The following is a 22,248-nucleotide window of genomic DNA, read 5'->3' on the forward strand; positions in this document are numbered from 1 at the left end:
AGCTGAAGCAAAGGACAAAAGAGGGTGAGGGAAGTATCAAGACGTCTAGTCATCGCTGAATGACGAGTAAAAAAATACCACTTAACTAAAGCGTTAAGGTGTTTGATTCTTTTTTGAGTAGCCACAAACTAATTAATTTGGCTACACTGGCGTTCATCGTGGAAGCTCGTTGTATATCCGTGTGGGATGGAGGGCTGTTGTCGAGCATGTATGCCTTGTTTGAGTCGATTATGGAATTGGATATGGCCAGAATTTCACTACCCGAACATTACACGACCGGCAGAAATCCGTACAGTCTCAGGTGATATTCGAGTGCCGGCTCCGAAAAAGAAACCAACGCAGCTCTATGCGGCTTTGTTCGATTTCGAAGCCAGGAGCGAAGAGGAACTGACAGTGAAGGAGGGAGACAAACTGTCGGTTATTGAGAAGAGGGGGGACTATGTGCTTGCCAAAAAACTCACCGGTGACCTGGAGTCCGGCTTAGTCCCAGCTAACTATGTGGCATTGTTGAAAGATGAATTTGCCAACTACAAGTAAGTTCTCTCAAAGATTAACATGTAGTCAAATTGGTGACTAGGCTACTTTCTGTTATTTCAATGGAATTGCGTGCTTCCCCTGCTGTTCTAATCGATTAGTTGACAGTCAAAAATAGTGATCATGTTTAAATGACTTAAAGGTAACAAATCCTATGTTAGGTTTAAACTTTTCTTACAGAAACGTTATATGAAACTCTCATGCCACGATACACTAATCTGAGGAACCTTTCACTTTAATGTATTGACACCACCCGTTTCAAACAATGTAAACATTGGTTATATCTGGAAGTAAATATAATATGTCAGGGTCTGGAATCTACCAATTACGTAAGGTAGTGATTCTTGTAATGTAGGCCTATTACTGACGCCCTTTAAAGTAAACTTTTTGATTTGACAGAAGGAGGTGTTACGGCAAACAGTCCCGTCGTAGTCTCGCGTATCTCTTCATCATAGCTAAGCATCTGTACCTCAGCACAAGCATGAGTCGTTCCGTGTGTGCTATTGTATTTCATTGCGCTATCATTTACTACCTTATTGTTCTTCTTGTGTAAGTGAGATCAACCAATGGTAGCTTCAGTTCATCACTAAATGCTGAAGGGCATCCAACCCCAGCACACTCACATTGTTCTCGTGCTTGGGACCGTGCCTACCTAGGTGGTGCCTCACCTGTGTTCCTGCCTACCGTTTGCCCCGAATGTCACCGAAACTCAAGCGTCATGGAAACGTACAAAAACAACAAAGTGCGCGCGGCCGCACCCGTGTTTACCGCCTCAACAACATACATGATGGCACTGAGAATTTGCAGAAATAAGATTGCAATGGACAACTTATTAAAACTGTAATATATGACTAAAGTAGTTGCATAAACAATAATGCGCTCCAACGTTAAAAATGTTTGTTGCATGACAAACATTTACATAAGCTCCTTTCCACTCCTGTGTGTTTGTGCAGGTGGTACTATGGGAATATAAACAGAGAGAAAGCTGAGAAGCTGCTCTTGTCTCCTCAGAATAAAACAGGTTCCTTCCTGGTCCGGATCAGCGAGAGTCACAGTGATGAGTACACAATCTCAGGTCAGTCTCTCTCTCTTTATCTCTCTTTCTCTAATCCCCACCCAATGGCATGTCTCTATGCAATGAAGAATTGCATTCTCATATGTACATAAACATAACATATGCATTACAGGAGCTGACTCCCATTCAAGAGAATTCCTCAGAGTGAAACTGAAAATAGTTTTCCTCCAATCACTTTGACCGGTCACCCACCACCAGATACCCAGTAGTGCAATACTTTTTTTACTGGAATCACTGCTCTCACACTATCACGTGCAATAACTACAGCACTAGAACTAAGTCGCACAATAACTGGGACTGGGACTTGTTTTTAAATCTTAGTACTTATAATCGTAAGTTATAGTTTCTACTCTAAAAAGGTAACTTAAATTTTAACATATCTGAAGTTAACCTGTGTATTTGTTTATCTTCCTTTTTGTGAACAAGATTAAACCGGTGCATTGTACGAAATGTATTTTTTTCCATATTTATAACAAATTTGATGAAATATATACAACATTGACAGCCAAGTGTTATTTTTGACAGTTGGTTTAATGCACTTTAGGGAAAGGTTCCGATGTCAGGGAAGGTGTACTCAACTCCACATAGGCCTATATATTAGCCTATTATGCATACTAATAACAAATGTCTGTACCAAACATATTAAGGAATGTATTTTATTGGTTTATATGCAATCTTCCCCCGAGACAAGCCCTTTCAAGAATTCGACTTTACGTGGTGTTTCAGTGAGTACCTCTACTCATGTTTTCACGACGCTTTTTTCCCAAACTCAAGAGGACCAATCGTAATTTCTGCACTTTACGAACAACAACAAACCACTACCCGTAATCCTCATTGTAATTTCCTCAACCTCTTCGTTAATGAAGGGAAATTCATTTTAGCTTGTGTTATGTTAAGTTAGATATTCAAATAATTGTGAGCATTTCATGGAATTTAGTATTGTTTCAGTATAAACAGGTTTCAGTATTGGGGGTTTAAGAACGCACAGACATTTTTCCCATTCAAATGAAAGGTAAATACGTTTTCCATTTAGGAGAATTCGTTTTAGGAGGGTTTTATCAGGATCTCATAGCAGTTGTAAAGAGGCGGAAGAGTGTTTCTTATTTCCATATGTGATACTGATATTGAAGAGGCATTAGTACTTCGTTGAACGTAAATGTGCTCAATTTTGTTTTCTTTCATTCAAATTCAGATTCCAGTTCTATATAATCTGTTTACTCTATCAGTTCAAATTCAAGGTCAAGAATTGATTTGTAATTATTGAGGGATTCTTAATTCAGTTCTGATTTGAGTACACCACTGGTACAAATCATTTTAAAGTTAAGGCTCAAAAACACCTACACAGTCAGATTTGTTGACAAAAGTGTTCTTTCTTTCACAGCTAGGAATGAAGGCTCTGTCTATCATTTCCGTATCCATCGTTCCACCATTGGGGCATATTTTGTGTCAGACAAGATTTCGTTCGCCACACTGGATGAACTGATCCGATACTACCAGAACAATTCACGGAGCCTTGGCTGCCCACTGGATCAGCCATGTGTCCAACAGGTAAATACAGCGGTCTTAGGACCCCCACCACATGCGTGTATGCATACACACACACACACACACACACACACAGACACACTCTAAACATATACAGTTTCAGCACATTAATTCTTGTACGCCCCTGTGTAAATAATCTCCTCTAACTTAATACTTTAAAGGGAGCCTAAGGGTAAATTTATACTTCAACATTACTTAGGAGTAAGATTATTCTGAGATTATGTTGAAGTATAAACTTGTTGTTTGGTAAATGACACATACCAAACAAGTTAATATGACCTTGTGTGGTCCGTTCATTTAGAAAATGTCCAGTGTCAGATCCTGGTTAAATGCTTTTTGTTTTAAGTGTTCTCATCACCAACATAGTGATAAGAACATTTAAAACATTCTTAAGCTTTTTTTCTTTTGGTTTGCATTTTGTTTTGTTTTGCCTTTGAAAGAGAATGAGTGCAGTAGTGTGGAAGCAGTTTTTTTTTTTGTTTGCATGTTTTTTTTGTTTGGTTTGGGTTTGGTTTGGGTTTTTGTTTGCGCGAAGCCTCGTCATGATTCCAGTCTCTTCTCTACTCTTTCTAGGGGAGACACTGAGACTGAATCAGTGGACAGGGATATCCACAGAGACTCAAACACTCCTCCATTTATTTGTTCATTTGTTCACTCACTTTCTACAAGGAGCTGCCTGCCTTTTTTTCTTATCCTTTTATTTAAGCCTTTCATACACACACACACACACATTTTGACTCATTTGTTTTTGTTTGCATAAGTGTTGTGTGGTTTATTTTGGGTCATGGTATTTCAGGCATTCTAATACCCATCTAGTGTTGATATACTGATTTTAATCATATGTTCCACTTCTCTGTTTTGTTACTGAAATTTGGTCAGATAGTTCATTGTGGAGCCATAGATACAAAGTCTGATGTTTGTTTTAAAGCACAGCAAAATATTTATACTTTCATTTATAAATATTATAACTTAGAAACTGTGTATGAAAATCGGTCCTATATTTCATTTTGCCTGTGTGCACTGGACTTTGAAGGAGCAGTTAAGATATCTGATGTTACTAAGCATAAAATTTCAATCTTAGGGAGTCATTAGATGTAGCTGAATCATTACAAAATTTCAAAACCATTTATTTCATGATGTACTTCTGTATTATTTGGTTATTTTTCTAACGTTTTGAAAATGTTTTTTTGTTTTGGTTTTTTTTTTAGATCTGAAATAGTATTGCTTTTTTTTTTAAGTCACTCTTCTAGAAGAGAGAACATAACTGAAAGACAGTCACTTTTTGTAATGAATATTCTGTATTGTTGATAATGAGAAGAAGAAGACACAGATAATGAATTAAAAAGGGGAAATAAGATCCTGGTCTTCCATTGCCTGTGAAATTTTTAAAGAGGGATATATGGCCTTATTATTTCGGTCAGAGACGTGATTTTCCTCACAGTAAAATGCTACTCTCTATGTTGAGTCTGGCTGAGTAAGAAGAGTTCTGTCAGAAAGATCTGGAATAATAAAATCTGTAAATAATTTGCAAGTCTTGGTCCCAATTCCCCAAATACATGACTTCATAACTTTTCCTTCAAAAATCTTTATAGTCCTCCGCTTAAGTGCTTTGTACATGCTTGAAAGCAGACACTCCACTATCAGCGCTCTGTACAGTTTTATCATACTTTTACTGCTTATTGTTCATTATCATTGACTTTGTCCTTGATTTTCTGCCTTACAGTGCATGCAAAGAACGCTACACGTGATCACTTCTTCATACACACATGCCCTCAACACAGTTTATCAGCATTACCTTGGTTGTCAGTGAACTTTGGTATGGTAGATTATGAAATGAGCTCTTACAAACCGAAATTTCAGTGGGAGCACATCTAAGATGATTCCATATTTCCACCATACCACACCAGCTAAGATCAGTTCTGTGGCTCTACCTGAGTTCCACTAATTAATGGAAACTCAGTTGTTGCACGGAAACTGTGGTCTTGTTCTATCATCAGAAGATTAACAATGAATTCATAAAATGAAAAATAACATGTTAAGTGACCTATTCTCTGTAATTCCTTTTATGGCCTGCAGAGGGAGCTCTTTGACATGGAGCCATGGGAGAGACCAAGGGAGGAGTTTAAACTGCATAAGAAGCTAGGAGAGGGTCATTTCGGAGAAGTCTGGGAGGCAGTGTGGACTGTTAAAAACCAGAAGGTGGCCATCAAAATGCTTAAACAAGGTGAGCAAGCCCTCTGCAAGGTGTCCAGTTTTCCAGGGTAACACCATTTTCCAATGCAGGCCACCTTGGATTGAAATGCTGTTGTGAGACTTTGTCTCATTGTGTTTTTTGGTGTATGAAAAGTTCCTCTCACAGGCCTTCCCAGAACCTCTCAGCCGTGGCAAGGCGTCAGATCTCTGATAAGACCAGTAAAAGTTCAGCAGTCATTTTACTAAACACACATGATGTGGGAACAGTGCTCTTGAGCCAGAGTATTTTTTGTTGTATCAGAACAGGTTCCCTTATTTTTCAGTCCAGAGAGGAACAATCTTTGTTTCTATACTTCCTTTTTTGTGAGAGATTTTCTATGCCAGTGTCACACACACACACACACACATACACCAGCAGTAAAACACCTGTGTGCCCCCAGCTGACACACTAAAATACTATTGTTACTCCAAAGAGGAAGAGTCCCCAGCCTCTCTATACCAGAGGAGAGGCACACCCATTGTTCCACTTCATGTATTTCTCTCAAAGCGTCTGTTCCAATTCATTCATCATCTTGCCTGGCGCTGACACATAGATTCGATCTGAAGTCTACAAGATAAAGTCTCTTGAGCCTAGCTGCCTCCCCACTGTGTCTCTTTGTTTTTTGTAAACCTGAGGGAATGATGTGTAAGAGAGAGTGTAACAACCTAAGCAAACCGGGGGGGATTCTGAAGCCATCGTAATAACACGACTGGTCTCTTAACAAACAGGGAAAGTTTGTTTTGTCAGTTACCAAAATTGCAAAACACGGCAGACTGCATGAGAGGAGTGTGTGGCAGCTCCGACGTCCAGTCGTGAAGAGAGCATTACAGAGAAGAGAAGATCTGTCTTTCAATACATAAATCATTAATGCGTGATGGACTCACCTGAAGACCCCTCAGCTACTCCAGTACATTCAGCTGAGTTTCTGAGAAGATTAGGTGGAATCTTTTGCTTGCTTGCGTCACTGCCGATGGGATGACATCACTTCATCAACTAAGATAAAATGCTACATCATTATTTGAAGGGGTCATTTGACAAACAAAAGGTCTCTGTTTGCAAAAGTATTTACAGATTGCTACCAAACCACAAAAATGCAACTTTTCCTGTTTTGCTTTTTTGAAGAGGAAACACTGATGGCTACTTGCTATTACCTGTGTCTGATTAAGGAACTCATTCTGGACATATACTCTGTTTACGCCATATAGCAAACAGCGACTGAATTTAAACCACATCGCTTGTTAAACATGAAAGAGGAAGCTTGCAGATTTTGACAAGCATGTTTTTTTTTTTTTTTAATTTTGGATTGAGACTACTCTTCTCTATGATAGTTACTGATGTTCTCTTTCCCTCCTTCTCACCCCCTCACCCACCCACACACTCAGATGACACTAAACTGGACGAGTTTGTGAAGGAAGTCCACGCTCTAAAAAATCTACACCACCCCAAACTGATCCAGCTGCTTGCTTTGTGCTCTCGCGGTGAACCTGTCTACATAGTCACTGAGCTCATGACCAAAGGCAGCCTCAAGGCCTACCTCTCCAGTGAGTCTCCCTCACTCCACATTATCACCCAGTCACGTCTCATTCTTTAGTTATTATGGATCAGTTAACACTGATTGTGTTATTTCTCAGTTTAAAAAGTTCCCTTTTGGTACCCTGTATTTAATGTACAGTGACTGAGCGTTGTTATAAAACAAGCTGCAATGGGGGGGGGTATCTATGGTGTCTGTGGCATGAATGAGGCGCTTCAATGGCATTGATGTGGTTAGCATTTGAGCAACACTTTGACGTTTATATGGTTAAAATTCGCAGAGAAAATCGTATTTGAATTAAATATCTATTTTAAATGTTTTTAAGAATAGCATAAGCTCATTTGGTCTGTCATTTATTTTCAAGCCGCTCTGATTATTACAAAATTGTGTTACTTCCCCTATTTAAAGCGGAAATATTTTGAAGTGTGAATGAGCAACAAATTTGCTACTGCAAAGAAAGGAATAACAGTGTTATTGAAGAACTGGAACTGTGATATTTCTGACTTTCTGACTAAAGTTTCACTTAAGTTTCAGAATGGTGTTCTTTCTGTGTTGTATCCCTGCATTATATCTATCTCTCTCTTTCCCTCTCTCCACCCCTCTCTCTTCGTCCCTTTCTCTCCACAGCACCCGAGGGCCAGCTGTTGACGTCAGCTCACCTGATCTACATGGCTTGTCAGGTAGCAGAGGGCATGGCCTATCTGGAGGATCGACACATTGTCCATCGTGACTTGGCCGCACGAAACATCCTGGTGGGAGACGACCTTGTCTGTAAAGTGGCCGACTTTGGCTTGGCTCGCATTATCAAGGTACTAGAAGTTGAAGCACAGACCTATTGGGTTTCTGTAAATTTTGAGCCTGAAATAAAAAAAAAAGAAAAAAGGCAGTATTCCCCTGCTTTTGTACATGAATCACAGTAAAAAATTCCCATCTGATGAGTCATTGAAATATCCTCTTTTGCTTTTGACTGGTTAAACATGATATGTTAAACCAGTCGAATCCAGCCCTAAAGATTCATTGGGAGACCTCAGTGAAGAACTTAGGTCACATTTAGTTGCACTACAAATTTTGCAGTGTAGATTATACTACTTAGCTAGTTTCTGTCACACAGAAACAGATTGTCTATTGTCAACACAACGGCCACAGAGCCCCAGAACTACCCATTTCACACCTTTTATATGAATCTGTTTCAAAAGAAAATTGTTAAGAAATTTATAGGAAGTACTTATTTCAGTATGTCCTGCCCAGGGACAGCGATTTGATAGGGATCTTATATTTGTTCTACTTCTTCTTCCTTTGGTTTTTGATATGTAGCGCTGTTTAGTTTCCAGATTGCTAATGTGATTGCTGGTGTTTTTCTCGGCCATTGCCAGGACAACGTGTACACGGCCAGTAGGAACACTAAGATCCCTGTTCGCTGGACTGCTCCAGAGGCTGCTCTTTACCAACGCTTCTCCGTTAAATCAGACGTCTGGTCATTCGGAGTGTTGCTCTATGAGATGATGTCACGGGGGAAGATGCCCTATGATGGTACATCATTAAAAATGTTTGAAAACATAAATTGCTTAAAATTGTGTTGTCAAAGTGACATGTTCATCACATGGTAGAGGGCTATTTTTTGAGGGGGTTTTTTGTGGGGGAGTTTCTGCTCTCACAGCCTCAGTTACCCTCAGTATTGTATTTTATAGTAATGATACATACATATGTATGTCTGTAAGTAACGCATGTATGTAAGACTGTCCCTTCTTTATTTTTTTTCTCCTATTTCTCTTTTATCCCTCTCTCTCTCTCTCTCTCTCTCTCTCTCTCTCGTTTTGTGAACTCAACCACTCTCCCTCTCCCTCTTACCCACGCAATGCGCATATCTAGGTAAGTCTAATAAGGAGGTATTGGAGCTGTTGTCTTCAGGGTACAGGCTGCCGTCTCCTACCCGTTGCCCACCCAATATTTACCGCATGATGTTGGAATGCTGGAATCCTGAGAGTTCCAAACGACCCTCATTCCACGCTCTGCATAGCCAGCTCGACAACATCTATTCCAGAATCTACTTCAAAACCATTGAGGTATAGAACAAGAAGAAAAGAGGACAGGAGAAGTACGGAGAGGGAGGAGTAGAACAGGATGATGGAGGAACATAGAGATGGACAATGACAGTTGTGGCAAATGAAGAGGAATGATGGAAAGAGGTGGGAAAAGAGAAGAGGGATGAAAAGAACTGTGCAATACACCTCATAAATGCACTTACACACACTCCAACCACACACAGTCATTGGGCGGTTGATCTGTACACCAGTTTAGTTTCTTCCTCAATTCTTTGAGTTTTTTTGCATTCTTTTTGTTTCTAATGTTATGTAAAGTAATTTTATTTTATTTTTTTCTGTTACATTTTAAAGAGGTGATGTGCAATAATACCCTCAGCTGAAAATGCTGTAGTAATGCATATGTTAACGTGAGGAGAGTGGAGGAGGATCGAGAGAAGAGTAATCTCTGTCCGTTCATGTTTCTGAGGACCTGTTTCACACCGGTCTGTCATGACACCTACTATTCAGTTAAATAACAAACAAACAAAAAAAACAAACAGGTATCATTCAAACAGAAGAACAATGAGTCTGAACTGAACTAGTAATGGAATGATGTGTGATAAGAAGTGGGTGTGCATGCATGTCTTTTGTGATGCCAAATATTTTTTTTGCCACAATAGTAGTTGAACTTCGGGGTAGAATTGGGCCCGTAAGTCGCTGACCACTTTGGGTCAGGTCACTTTTGTTGTGAGAAGAGAGTGAAAATGTTTACAGACAATTCACCTGCCATCTGTGGACTTGACAACCACCAACCAAGAGCACAGGAGTGGATGAAGGTTATTTACAGCCTTTCAGCGCAAGAGAACTTGGACGTTTTTCTGCTTGGCTTTAATCCTCTGTGTGGCCAAATTCCACTGATTTTATTAAGACCAGATATGCAATTTTACAACTTGTACTTTGTCAGATGTAAATGAAGAAATGAACATTTAAGCCATATAATCAATTTTTCCCTCCTTCAACTCGTGTCACTGTATTCATTTACATGTCTTACCCTAAAATAGTACAGTGTCTTGTTCAGGAGGACAGAGGTGTTAATGATTTAAATTAATTGTAAAATAAGTATTTTTAATAAACGTTGTGTATGTATTTATATATATGTATATGTATATATAGGCGTGAGTGGGTATGTGTGCGAGTTAGAGAGAGACATTGTGTAAGAGAGAGGGAGGGAAAAGCCAAATAAAGAACGTTGGGCGGAGACAACATGCATGTAGCAACTAAGCAGTGTAATAACGAGGAAACTGATTTTTACTCGCACTTGTCCGCCCTCTACACATCTCGGAACACGTTCCTAACATTCCACACTGAGGCAACTTGACAAACAGGTGTGCGCACTGTAGCGCACCTAGTTCGGAGTGCACTGAATATTCTACACACAATATCACATGGGGGAGTGTTTAAGGAAATCTTGTCCATGTCTCAAGACATTATGGGACAAGATATTCGCAAAACCCAGAGAAGACGGGCATGCCACCGTAAAGGAAGAACATGATCGAACTAGTGATATCGTAGATTCTATCACGCTGAACGGTGGCGAAGAATCTATACTGCATTACGCACCGCACTGTCCTCGACAAGACAAGATGATTTACAGAGCGCTTTGGTCCTTCGAAGCTAGGGCAGAGGAGGAGTTGTCTTTCGAGGCTGGCGACCTGTTTAACGTAATTAATAGCACTGGGGAATGGTGGACCGCGCGAAAAATTGACAGGAATGGATGTACACTCGCCACCGGTTTCGTCCCTTACAATTATTTGGAAAGGGAAGAATCGGAGTCGGGAGAGCCGTGAGTATCTCAGAGGCTCTGTCTAATTTTTTGCAGTCCCAGAAAGCCGTGAATAATCAGTGTTCTGAGTCACATTTTATCGTTCGTCGAACTGGTTTGTAAAGTGCATATATTAAATCAGTTTATTTATCTGATATTTTGGTCTACGTATAAAATGTTTTATTTGTTCATTCTACGAACTAAATGTAGCCTTTTGTTTTGTGGAGTTACTTAAATAGGAATTTAACTATTTATTTGAATTATTTATTATGTAATTCTTTTAATAATGTATTCTCACACCTCTGTATCGGGGATAATATTATGTATTCGTTAGCCCACCCTCTTATGTCGGACAAGTCAGTTCCAAAACCTTTTGTCAGCCTTCAGGAGTTGGTGCTGAGTTACTGTTTTGCTTTTGATTGCTGATTCCGTGCTGGCCCATAAATAGAAGGAGATGCTGATTCAGCAACATGACATAACATTTATATATCTATCTATCTATAAGTGTGTGTGTGTGTGAGAGAGAGAGAGAGAGCATATATTTATTTCTAAATAGGAAAAAGAACTGATTTTTTATCCAAATAAACTTACATGCACATTTTAATAACATGTTTCTAAATTTGGAAGATTACCAAGACCACACAAGCACACACACACACCTGTTTCACTGTACAGTGTCAGTGAGTGAATGGACTGATAATATGCTGACTGTCTTTTTTGGGTATATCAGATGGTATTTTGGGAAAATGAGTCGATTTGAAGCCTTGAGCCATCTCATGACACCAGAAAACAAAGATGGGTCTTTTCTGGTCCGGCTCAGCGAGACCGAAAATGTGGGATATGTGCTCTCAGGTGTGTGTTTGTTTGTATTGTGTGTGTGTGTGTGTGTGTGTGTGTGTGTGTGCATGTGTGCACGCACAGTGAATATGTTTCAGCATGAATACATACAGAGAGAGAGATACAGAGAGAGATGGGGAGGAAATATCTGTTCTGAAAGCCAAGTCAAGTTCCCATCCCAAAATCTGAGGTTATCCCAAAATCTGAAAAATGAATGAGATAGCAGGAGCATGTTATGTGAGAACTCCCTGTTTACAACAGTAAATAACTGTACATGTAAACTTGTCTAATTGTCTGTCTCTTTGTAATGTCTGATAACAAATTTCTTTAAAATGTAGATTACTTTCTCATGACTCAGCTTCTCATTATTTTTTCTGAGACCACTGACTGAGGTTTCGTGTGTGTGTGTGTGATACATCTTACCCTTCTGAAATCCTCATCTCTGCACCTTAACTCACAGTGAAAGCGGAAAACAGAGCTAAGCACTTTAAGATCATTAAAGCTGCTGGGCAGTTTTATGTGGATCCAAGTCGGAAATTCTCCAGTCTTCAGGACCTGATTGAGCATTACAAAACCAGACGCCTAGCCTCAGTGGACAGATTAGGCCAGGCTTGTATTAGGGTGAGATATTGTGGTTAATATTTTTTTTTTCTTTTACCTGTCTCAATCTTCACTCTCCATCTCTTTTATTCTGTGCATATTTTTCACTCAATATTTCACTTTGCAATTCTCAAATTTTATTGCACGTTCTCTCTTGCTCGCTCTTTCTATTTCTCTGTTTCTCTCTCTCTCAATCTTTCTCTCTCTCTCTCTCTCTGTCTTTGTGTCTTCTTCCTGTCGGCTACTGTCAGTGTGTAAATAGAGAAGCGGGGGGGAGGAAGTGGCATTAGCCACTGGCTCTGAGGGCCACCGCTGGTGACCTCACTTCCGTTTCTCCCTAATGGGACTTTCTTCTCAATTTATTAACTAACGGACTGAACCAAGAAATGACCAGACACGTACTCCTCTATGTAGCATAGGTCATTTATATAGCTGTGTAATCATCTCCTTCCTCTCTTCGAGTGTGTGTACAGGCAAGAGACTTTTATTTCAGTAACACAGATCCTCAAAAAATAAAGACCATAAAGAGAAGACATCAATAATAAAGTGCAGTCCAAAGATCCATTTACTGCTTTAATAAACTTATCTTTTTATCACAGACAGTAAAGGGCGTAGAGGACAGAGAGGGAGGGAGTGAGAGAGGCAAGGAAAGGAAGAAACCACCTGTAACCAAGCAGCTTGTGGTCTATATAGTGAAAGTGTGTGTATGTGTTTGTGTGTGTGTGTGTGTGATCAGTAGGCAATTTGTTATTTTTTTAACAGGGGGATGGCCCAATGGTCACTGACACTACTCTATAGAGTACACAGGGGGATGGCAGGTTAATGAGGGGGATGCATATTGGTTATTTTGTTAACAAGGGGGATGGCATCCCCCCTCATCCCCCCTACGAATCACCTACCGTGTGTCATCTAAATCCCTGTGTTCACCCTCCACAGAAAGAGCCTCAGCCCCAGGACTTATCTCATTCCACAGTGGACGATTGGGAACTGCCCAAAGAGGAGTTCACTCTGGAAAGACAGCTTGGGAAGGGACACTTTGCAGACGTGTATCGGGGCAAGTGGAAGGACCGTGTCAACGTAGCCATAAAAGTCCTCAAGACTGAAGGTAATCCTGCTTAAATTCATATAAAAGGGTTTTGTTATAAAGTAACAGAAGTGACGAAAATAGACCATTTTAGAAGCAGAACATATGAAGGACCATAGCGGTCAGTTAAGCTGCAGATCTCACACCAAATAGATGAATCTTAAACCTTTGTCAGCAGGACAGACCAATAAAAGTACTTGTTCTGCTGCTATATTGACACTTCTCTTTGCTCCCTAACCTAAGAAACCGAGATACTAGTATCAGATTAGTCAGTTCTTTTACTTTAAAATGCTGATGTTAGCTTATGGTGTCATCACCCAGTATTCGTTCCATAGCATACTGACAAAACAAGATTCTTTCAACAAGCTTTAACCAAATTTGTCTTCAGAACATCTGAAGTCTGCGGCCCTACCCTCAGGATCTCTTTAAAATATTTACAAGCTTGTGATAACATACATTCTTCTTGAAAAGGCTGGACATGTAAAATTTTGCATGGTAAAGTGTTCTCTTCAAATGGACGTAAAGCCAAGACCAAAAAGAGCTTTTCCACTTCAGTTGTGTGAAGGAGGGTTTGGAAAAATGTCACTGCTGTGATTGCCTTTCAGACAAATACATAATTGTTGTTATTGGCTTAAATGTGAAACTCATTAATTCTCTGCATATTGGTCTCTTAACATGAGAAATTATGTAATCAGGCATTTATCAGAGAACTTGAATGAAGATATTTATCACACATATTTTGACTACTACAGAATAATAGGTGCTTTTGTTTCCAGGATAAAGCCAAGATGCTGTGAGCATCATAATAAGGAGTTCTTATACTTTGAGTGTTGAAACAACAGTGGGGTTAAACCAGTATTACTCATCTTTCCTGTTTATACCATAGTGTGCTTCCACTTGTCAATACATTTATGCATAAATAGGCAGGTGCATTGAACGTATGACTAGAAACCCAAAAACTACACATAGTGAAACTCTGCTCTGTTTAAACAGGATTTACAATTTGTTAAGTTTACACTGAATGAAATGTGAATCAGCATAAGGAGGAAAAACTGTGTGAGGGGTATCCATCGGGTAAAGGAATGTTGTTGAGCAAGTTTCTCCTCATTGTCTTTGTGTGCGTAAGAGTACGAAAGAAAACCTAATATCCTCAATTATTTTTGTCATGTGGGTCATGCAGAAACACACAATAATCTCATTGTTGCATTTACTTTACATGCAGTTTCCTTATTTAGCTTAGCTCAAATCAACTCCATTACACTTACACTTACATTACAGTCAAATCAACACAGTTTAGTTCACTTCTGTACTCTCTCACTGATGTTACAGTTCTCATTATTGTTCTCTCTCTGTCTTCCTCTCTCTCTCTGTTCACACCCTCAGAGTCCCTGGATCAGACCGAATTTCAGCAGGAGGTGCAGATACTGAAGCGACTCAGACACAGGCATCTCATCTCCCTGTTTGCCATCTGCACAGCCTCTACCCCTTATTACATCATTACTGAGCTCATGGAGAAAGGCGACCTGCTCAAACTCCTCAGAAGTCAGTCACTCTTCTGTCCCATACCGCACCCTCTACTGTTAGAACGTGTAGGAAAATGGAGTTGAGCTGTTTTGAAGAATAAATGTTGAGTAATTTATGCTGGGGTTCAGTCTTTGCTCCCTAACCTAAGAAACCGAGATCCTTGTATCAGATTAGTTAGTCAGTTCTTTTACTTTAAAATGCTGATGTTAGCTTATGGTGTCATCACCCAGTATTTGTTCCATAGCATACTGACAAAACAAGATTCTTTCAACAAGCTTCAACCAAATTTGTCTTCAGAACATCTGAAGTCTGTGGCCCTACCCTCAGGATCTCTTTAAAATATTTACAAGCTTGTGATAACATACATTCTTCTTGAAAAGGCTGGACATGTAAAATTTTGCATGTAAAATATATAAAATTTTGTTTTGCATTAAACCACAATAACTGTTTGATTCAACATGACCAAATGCAGCATTTGAAAAGGGGTCAGGCAGTAATGTGGTCTTTAATGGAAAATTATACTAGACCTCAGGTAGACTCATTGTTTTTTTCTGAGTAAGACGAATGAAGGCCCCAAAATTAATGTATTAATGCTTTTTTCCTTTTCTGTTCACCCTTGGATAAAAAAAATGAACATTTTGTCAGTTTCATTTTTTTCCAATGAAAACTTGTTCACATATTCACAATGATAAAATACTTCTTCAGATACGTCAAAATATATGAGTATTATGTCACATATTTCCCAACATGTGTTTGCTGATAACCTTTAATCTCTGTATCAATCTGAATATCTCACCCTTACCCAGGTGAAGAGGGTGCTGCTTTAGACAGGATTTCTCTGATTGACATGGCAGCCCAGGTGGCTGATGGGATGTCTTACCTTGAGGCCAACAATAGCATCCACCGAGATTTGGCAGCACGGAATGTTCTGGTCGGCGAAGGCTACATCTGCAAAGTGGCTGATTTTGGTCTGGCCCGAATCATCAAGGTACACCCGAATACACCAAAACTTAAAAAAAATACCACACCTAAATATGCATCACACTTGAATATACCACAGCCAAACACATTAAACCTGTAAACTACTAAATGCAAAAACACTAGAAAACCATACTTGGATAGGCTTCTGCTAGATCTCTGGTTGTATAATAATATTGATTATTATACAACCAGAGATCCAGCAGACACCTGGACAATAATTCCCAAAACAAATTTTCTTGGTATTTCTAATCTTCCCTCCCAATTTGGCATAATTCCAAGTACTCTCCATTGGTTGGTTTGAGGTGCTGGTTCGGAGCAAAAAAAAAAAAAATTATCAGACAAAGGGAAAAACAGATAAACATGTACTGTTTCAGACTTTTTCCTGTGCTCTTCAGTCTTCTCTGCCTTCAGTGACACTTAAAAGGAAAAAATGCGCTTACCAAAGTCTTTCCTTTGGACATGGTACAAAACAAGTCTTAGAGAGTCTACATTCTGTCTCTTTTTATCTTTAAATAATATATGGCCTTCAAGTTTACAATGTTACTATTAACTATATGTAGCAGAAAACACATTTTGCAGACACATAACACTCTTGAAAAAGATGTGTTGTAGCATCTGTGTTCATAGCTCTGATTCTTAAAATATGGTATGTGACGTTACACAAACCTGTTGGTGATTGGCTGCTCCTGTTGCTATGTTCTTTGTCCAGGAGCCCTTTTACACATCTGAGGATAAGACCATTCCCTATAAGTGGTGTGCCCCTGAAGCAATCAGTCACGGACGTTACTCCAACAAATCGGATGTGTGGTCTTTCGGAGTTCTGCTGTATGAGATGCTCACCTATGGAGGAATTCCTTATCCAGGTAGGATACCTGCATCACGACCAACTGGCATCCACTACAACACCGCTCTGTCTCCAAATCAAGCTTTTTTGCATGTTTGTGCGTGTTTGAGTGTTTTATGAAAGCTTTCGTTCGTAGCTATTGTATTTGAAAGCCTACTATGTCGGGGAATTCAATGCTTTATCTGTTTCTGTTTTCTTTTTTTTTTTTCTTTTTTTTTTTCTTTTTTGGTGCTGTAGCTTTTTCCAACCGCGAGGTATATCATCAAATCACTGAGAACGGCTACAGAATGCCGGCCCCAACCAAATGTCCCCAGTACGTCTATGACATCATGCTAGCCTGCTGGAGGGATAACCCAGAGGACAGACCGGATTTTAAAGACCTGAAACCTGACCTGGAGAATGTGAATCGCTATTCTGAGCTGGAGTGAACACTCGACGTGTTGACACGCAGGGATCTGGCCACCGGGAGGCAGTATAAACCAGGGCTGACAGAGCAGTGCGACAATCACAGAAAGGCAGCTGTTTCCACGGCTCAGGAGTTTCAACACAACACGATGCTGTGTTGAGCTATTGTATGAAACCCTTATGGAATCTGCTTTGGATTATGATCCCATCACAGCAGTGGAAATTACAGCGGTGGAAATGGTTTGCTGGGAGAAAAAGCCTATACAGCCTATACTATGCATGAGGAGGACTTTCTAACTGTGCTTTAAGTCATATCTCCTGAGACAGTGTGGAATAACCTCACACACTAAGACTGTGAGGACACTTTTTTTTTTTCTTCAATTTTGACAAGAAATTATTTAGTAATTATAGTTTTTCCTGTGTAAATCATGTTTTAATTCCAATACCTTTTTTTGTTTGCGGTCTGACTGCTTAATATTTTGTGAAATATTCTGTTTTGACTGCAAAAGTTTTTGTTTTTTGTTTTCTTTTTCCCTTACTTTACAGTGCAATATAGTCCTTATACAACAGGAGACAACTGGACATTATACTGCTTTACTAGTAGCTGCTGAATGAGTGCATTTGATGCTCTTTAAATGTTGTGATCATTATCAAAAGAGGACAAGCTCTCTTGAAACTTTTGATGGAGAAAGGGTGTGCATTGTATAGAACTGAATCAGATTACATCAGAAATATGTCTATATTTTTAAATATTTATAAATGATCATTTAAACATGTCTTTATTTCTTAGGACATGCACACACTAGATTGAAATGACTTCCACTCACTCTCTCTCACTCATTATCTAAGCCGTTTATCCTAATTAGGGTTGTGGGGGGTGCTGGAGCCTATCCCAGCATTCACTGGGTGAATGGTGGGGAAATACCCTAGACAGGTTGCCAGTCCATTGCAGAAATGACATTCAGTGAAACCAAAAAAAAAAAAAAGGAAAGAGAATAGTAATAGATAATAATTAGTCTTAAGTATAAGCACCTGGTTATGTATAAATAGACATAAATAGAAAAGGTATTATTTTCTCTGTTTGTCATTTTTAAGAATTAACACCGTCGGGGTATGCTAATCTAGTGTACACATGCAGGCCTCAGGGCCTGGGTATGTGTACCTAGTTGTTTTTACAGACCTAGTCTGTCCATGGTTCATAATCATTATGAGGTTTAACCAACTGAATGGATATTCAGATCAGTCAGTGGACTTGGTCTGGTTAACACTTGAATAGTTAACATCAATTAACCATTCAAGGATTAACATCAAAACTAAAAATAAATACATTTTTATTTTTCTTAAAAGTCACTTTCAGTCAGTATAAAAATAAAGATTTCCTCTTGACCGGCGGTTGATGGACTGAGAAATCTTGTGTCCCTGTCTCTACTTACAGCAAACAATGGCAGGGCTGTTAATATCAGTTTTCAAAAATCGTGGATCTTCTTGGCCTCCACTAGAGGGCAGTGGATACTTTGTGTCATTGATGATGCTGAGCCATTTCTGATGCATCATGCTGTGTCCATGCAGTCTGTGTGTGACTCTATGTAAACGGAGACGGTTAGTGGAGATAGATTCATGCTAGATGGCTAGACGAAAGGAGTGCTGACACTTTCCCACAGATAAAAATGGGAATACCCTGCATTTCTCTCCTTCACGTGGAGCTTGTGTGAAAGATCCTCTGTGCCCTACTTAACATTGTAATGTAATTCCGATACTGTTTCAGGTATCTGTGACCACTTTATGCCTATGCTCAACAGCTAACTTACACACTTACACAACTAATAATCAGATCTGTAGCAGACTCAGTAGAACTAGCTTTGGGTTTCTTTGTTACATGGACAAGTTTAAATGAATGACATAAGAAACAATTACCAACAATAATCAGTTCATCACTCTCTTTGTGATGTGAAATCTGTCGAGCAGGCCTATAATATCTAGAATCTGTCAAAAGTACGTATGTGGTAATACTAAGAATCCATGTAAGATATCTTCATTTGGCAAAGAGTCGCACTTAAGTAACAAGTTTCCATACTCCCTGGAGTTCTGTGAAGTTTCATTGTTCCTGTAGGAAAGTGTGAGAAAATTCCAAGTGCTTCAAGGATGATCTGCATAACTAATTTTAGAAAATGGGTCAGCATTGCAAGAGAACTCTGCTAGTCAGTGTTAGCTGACCTGCACTGATCCCTACTCTCCCTCTCTCTCTCTCTCTCTGTCTCTCTCTCTCTCTATTTGTATATTACTTTCTTTTTTTCTGATTAGTTCAGGAGTGATAGAAATGGTCACAGGGAGAGAAAAGAGAGTGGGAGGTTTAGACAGAAAGATGCAGAATCTGTGAGTGAGTAAGAGCGAGAGAGAGAGAGAGAGAGAGAGAGAGAGAGAATGAATCCTGCTCAGGTGGAGTAGTCAAATGTGTGACTGGGGGTCATGTTGCTTTAAGCAAATATAAACACTCAAAGGAGGCCGGGCCAAATATATGCACTTGCACTCAGTCACCCCATTAATGGGCCAAAGTTTAGACCAAAGCAGTGTGAGGACGTGTTTCATCAATGTGTGTGGATACTTATGTGAGTATCTCTCCTGTTATGGAAGCAAAAGAAGGTTCATTGTCATACTTGCAGGCTGCATTATGTTTCTCTAGTCTCCTTGTGTGGCTTCATCGACCATCATTGTACAGCTATATATTTTAAGCCTATTGCAATTTCTGTGTATAAAGTCTGTGTTTGAGACTGAAACTTTGTGTGAGCTAAGAGTTTAGACAGTCTTCTGGAAGCTTCTGTGTGTGTGTGTGTGTGTGTGTGTGTGTGTGTGTGTGTGTGTGTGTGTGTGTGTGTGTGTGTGTGTGTGTGTGCGAAAGTGAGTGTGAGAGTGTGTGCGAGAGAGTTTAGAGTGAATTGGAGAATTGGCTTTCATAACTTGTGGTTGCATAATCCCAGTGGTGGGGGGTTGCTTTGATTGGAAGGTGTGTGTAATTTTTCAGTCAAAGTGACCCACAAGAGGAATGGGGGCTTCTTGGGTTACCCAGGGTTACGTGACCCATAACAGGGAAGTCACGCCTCAGGGCCGTGCTGCTCCTGTCCAGATCAGGCCACTGGCTTCGTTTATCATGGACACTTCAAATTGATATCTCTGAGCATTCTGGAGAAATCCAGAGGGCTAAAAAAAAAACCTGATTAAAAATCTGCTCTTAAATATTTGTCTTTAGAAAAGTAGAGTCAGATGTACTAACCTTATTTGCGTGATTGCGTGATGTGCAGATCATATATAAAACCAACCGATGGGGCTGACTACTGGAGGATCACTGGGCTTGGAATGATATTGGGGGGGGGGGGGGCTAGCCTAGCCAGATGTCCCCTGGAGGCGAGCCTGTATCAGGGGAAATGTGGAAAAGGTTACTCTGCCAACAGACAGAGAGCCACAGTTCAGAGATAAAAAGAGTAACTGAACAAAATGCACTAGGTGTCTATCTTAATCTTAACTAGACAGCACTATCCACCCAAGATTGTAGAATGTGAAAGATATGCAAAAGTCTGATATTTTGCAGTGGTTTTCCATACCAAAACCGAAATGCAATGAGAGCACATGCAGACGCCAGGGTGGAGATGTTCCTATGATCAGTCCAGACTGAAAGTGGATCCGTACCATGACGGAAAGTAAACATATTAATAGAAAGTGGAGTTCTTCATTTTAAGATTCTATTTATAGATTCCAGAGCTGATGCCACTGTGATTTCTGAGGCAAGCTACAAAACCCGATAAACAGTTCACTTCTTAACAAAACAAACGTCATGTTGAGCAGTCTACAAGGCATGTTACAGTGTTCTAGAGGACCAACTGGAAACAAAGGCCCACATGATAATAAGACACACCAGATGGATATGTATGTGGTTAAAAGGATTCTGGAGGACAACTTCATAGGATGCAGGGCAGTCAGTGAAACGGGACTGAAAACTGATGAAGAGTGAACATGTTTGGTTCCTTTTCCTCAGGACTCAGGAACAGCTCTTTGATTTGAGGAGATATCTGAGTCTACTCTTTAGGATGCACTGGTGTTGCCCATTACCCAGAGAAAGGGCGGTAGCAGGATCCACACTGAAGTAAAATATATATATAAAAGGGTGAGCTAGCTGTGCTATACCACAATGTACATAAAATACTGAATAAACTCGAGTGAAAACAGGCTATCAGGTGTAACGATTATATGCTTGGATAAAAACAATGTAAGAATACTAAGCCTATATTTTCTGTATTCTTAGATGAACATCTACCATCACAAATGAAAAAAGGGCATATTAAGTTAACAACAAATAGCTTAATAAACAATGTAGGCTATGTGCTACGTGTCAGGGTAACATGAGCTCAAATCTATTAAATGAAAAGTTTGTCTATTAGCAGCATATAAATTAAGCTTTGTTTAATTATCTGATAACAAAAATGGCATAAAGATACTAATATTCAGATATTCAAGGTTTCCTGTCAGAAAAACAAACTGGTTTACTTTATTTGGCTTGAGCAGGTTGCACACTGGGCTGACATCATTCCCATCTGTGCCGAACAGCCGCTCTGATGGCACAAGTGCCAAAGTACTTTTGAAGCATTCTAGACATTAATGGAAAGCAGGTTTTGATTCACAGAGAAGCAGGCTAGTGGGACGTCTTCATTCTTCACGCGGCCCATAGATCTTCTCTGCACAGCTGAGGTCTGGGGAGGATAGAGGATCTGGTGACGCAGGTTTTTTTCTGGATAATATATCAGTAAATGTACTAACTGGTCTTGGTGCCATATTGTTAGCCTGTAGGACATCTGCGTCTTGTTGCATTAAAGAGATACTGCTTCGTCTGTCATCAGGTAGGACGCGTTGAATGGCCAGTGTCTGCTCAAGAATCTGATGTATCATTTCCTGTTTGGAGCCCCGGCAAGTCACACAGTCCTGTTGATAAAGACACACATTTGGTCTAAAAATGCCTACATGAAAACAATGATCTAAAACAAAGCAGTAATAACTAGTAGGCTAAAGCAGTAAAGCACCAAGTTTAATTTGCATCAGAGACACATCATTGTAGACTATTGGGCTATTGGGCTGTTTTTCTATACCAGGAATAAACTGACGTAGTAACTGTTATTGGAGCATACTTGGAAAGTCTCAATGCCACCTGCTTCTCATTCAGTTCTCT

The 22,248-nt window shown here is 39.7% G+C and overlaps 2 protein-coding genes across 2 annotated transcripts; both read left to right on the forward strand.

Annotated features, from left to right (window-relative positions):
* Positions 1–186: 186 nt before the first annotated feature.
* On the forward strand, positions 187–8,987 carry srms (src-related kinase lacking C-terminal regulatory tyrosine and N-terminal myristylation sites). The gene is made up of 8 exons (XM_030767503.1): positions 187–533; positions 1,488–1,609; positions 2,991–3,157; positions 5,231–5,378; positions 6,770–6,928; positions 7,546–7,727; positions 8,292–8,448; positions 8,788–8,987. The coding sequence occupies exons 1-8, from the start codon at positions 187–189 to the stop codon at positions 8,985–8,987; spliced, it is 1,482 nt and encodes a 493-aa protein (XP_030623363.1).
* Positions 8,988–10,384: 1,397 nt separating this feature from the next.
* On the forward strand, positions 10,385–17,059 carry ptk6b (PTK6 protein tyrosine kinase 6b). The gene is made up of 8 exons (XM_030767502.1): positions 10,385–10,782; positions 11,492–11,613; positions 12,059–12,219; positions 13,135–13,303; positions 14,666–14,824; positions 15,613–15,794; positions 16,497–16,650; positions 16,869–17,059. The coding sequence occupies exons 1-8, from the start codon at positions 10,385–10,387 to the stop codon at positions 17,057–17,059; spliced, it is 1,536 nt and encodes a 511-aa protein (XP_030623362.1).
* Positions 17,060–22,248: the final 5,189 nt, after the last annotated feature.

This window comes from Chanos chanos, chromosome 3 (assembly GCF_902362185.1).
Source record: "Chanos chanos chromosome 3, fChaCha1.1, whole genome shotgun sequence".
Taxonomy (NCBI): Eukaryota; Metazoa; Chordata; class Actinopteri; order Gonorynchiformes; family Chanidae; genus Chanos; species Chanos chanos.

Coding starts and splice junctions, on each gene's coding strand:
- ptk6b (XM_030767502.1), top strand. CDS start 10,385: ATGGGGGAGTGTTTAAGGAAATCTTGTCCATGTCTCAAGACATTATGG. Junction 11,614..12,058: donor TGTGGGATATGTGCTCTCAG/GTGTGTGTTTGT, acceptor CTTAACTCACAG/TGAAAGCGGAAAACAGAGCT. Junction 13,304..14,665: donor AAAAGTCCTCAAGACTGAAG/GTAATCCTGCTT, acceptor TCACACCCTCAG/AGTCCCTGGATCAGACCGAA.
- srms (XM_030767503.1), top strand. CDS start 187: ATGGAGGGCTGTTGTCGAGCATGTATGCCTTGTTTGAGTCGATTATGG. Junction 3,158..5,230: donor ATCAGCCATGTGTCCAACAG/GTAAATACAGCG, acceptor TATGGCCTGCAG/AGGGAGCTCTTTGACATGGA. Junction 5,379..6,769: donor CATCAAAATGCTTAAACAAG/GTGAGCAAGCCC, acceptor CCACACACTCAG/ATGACACTAAACTGGACGAG.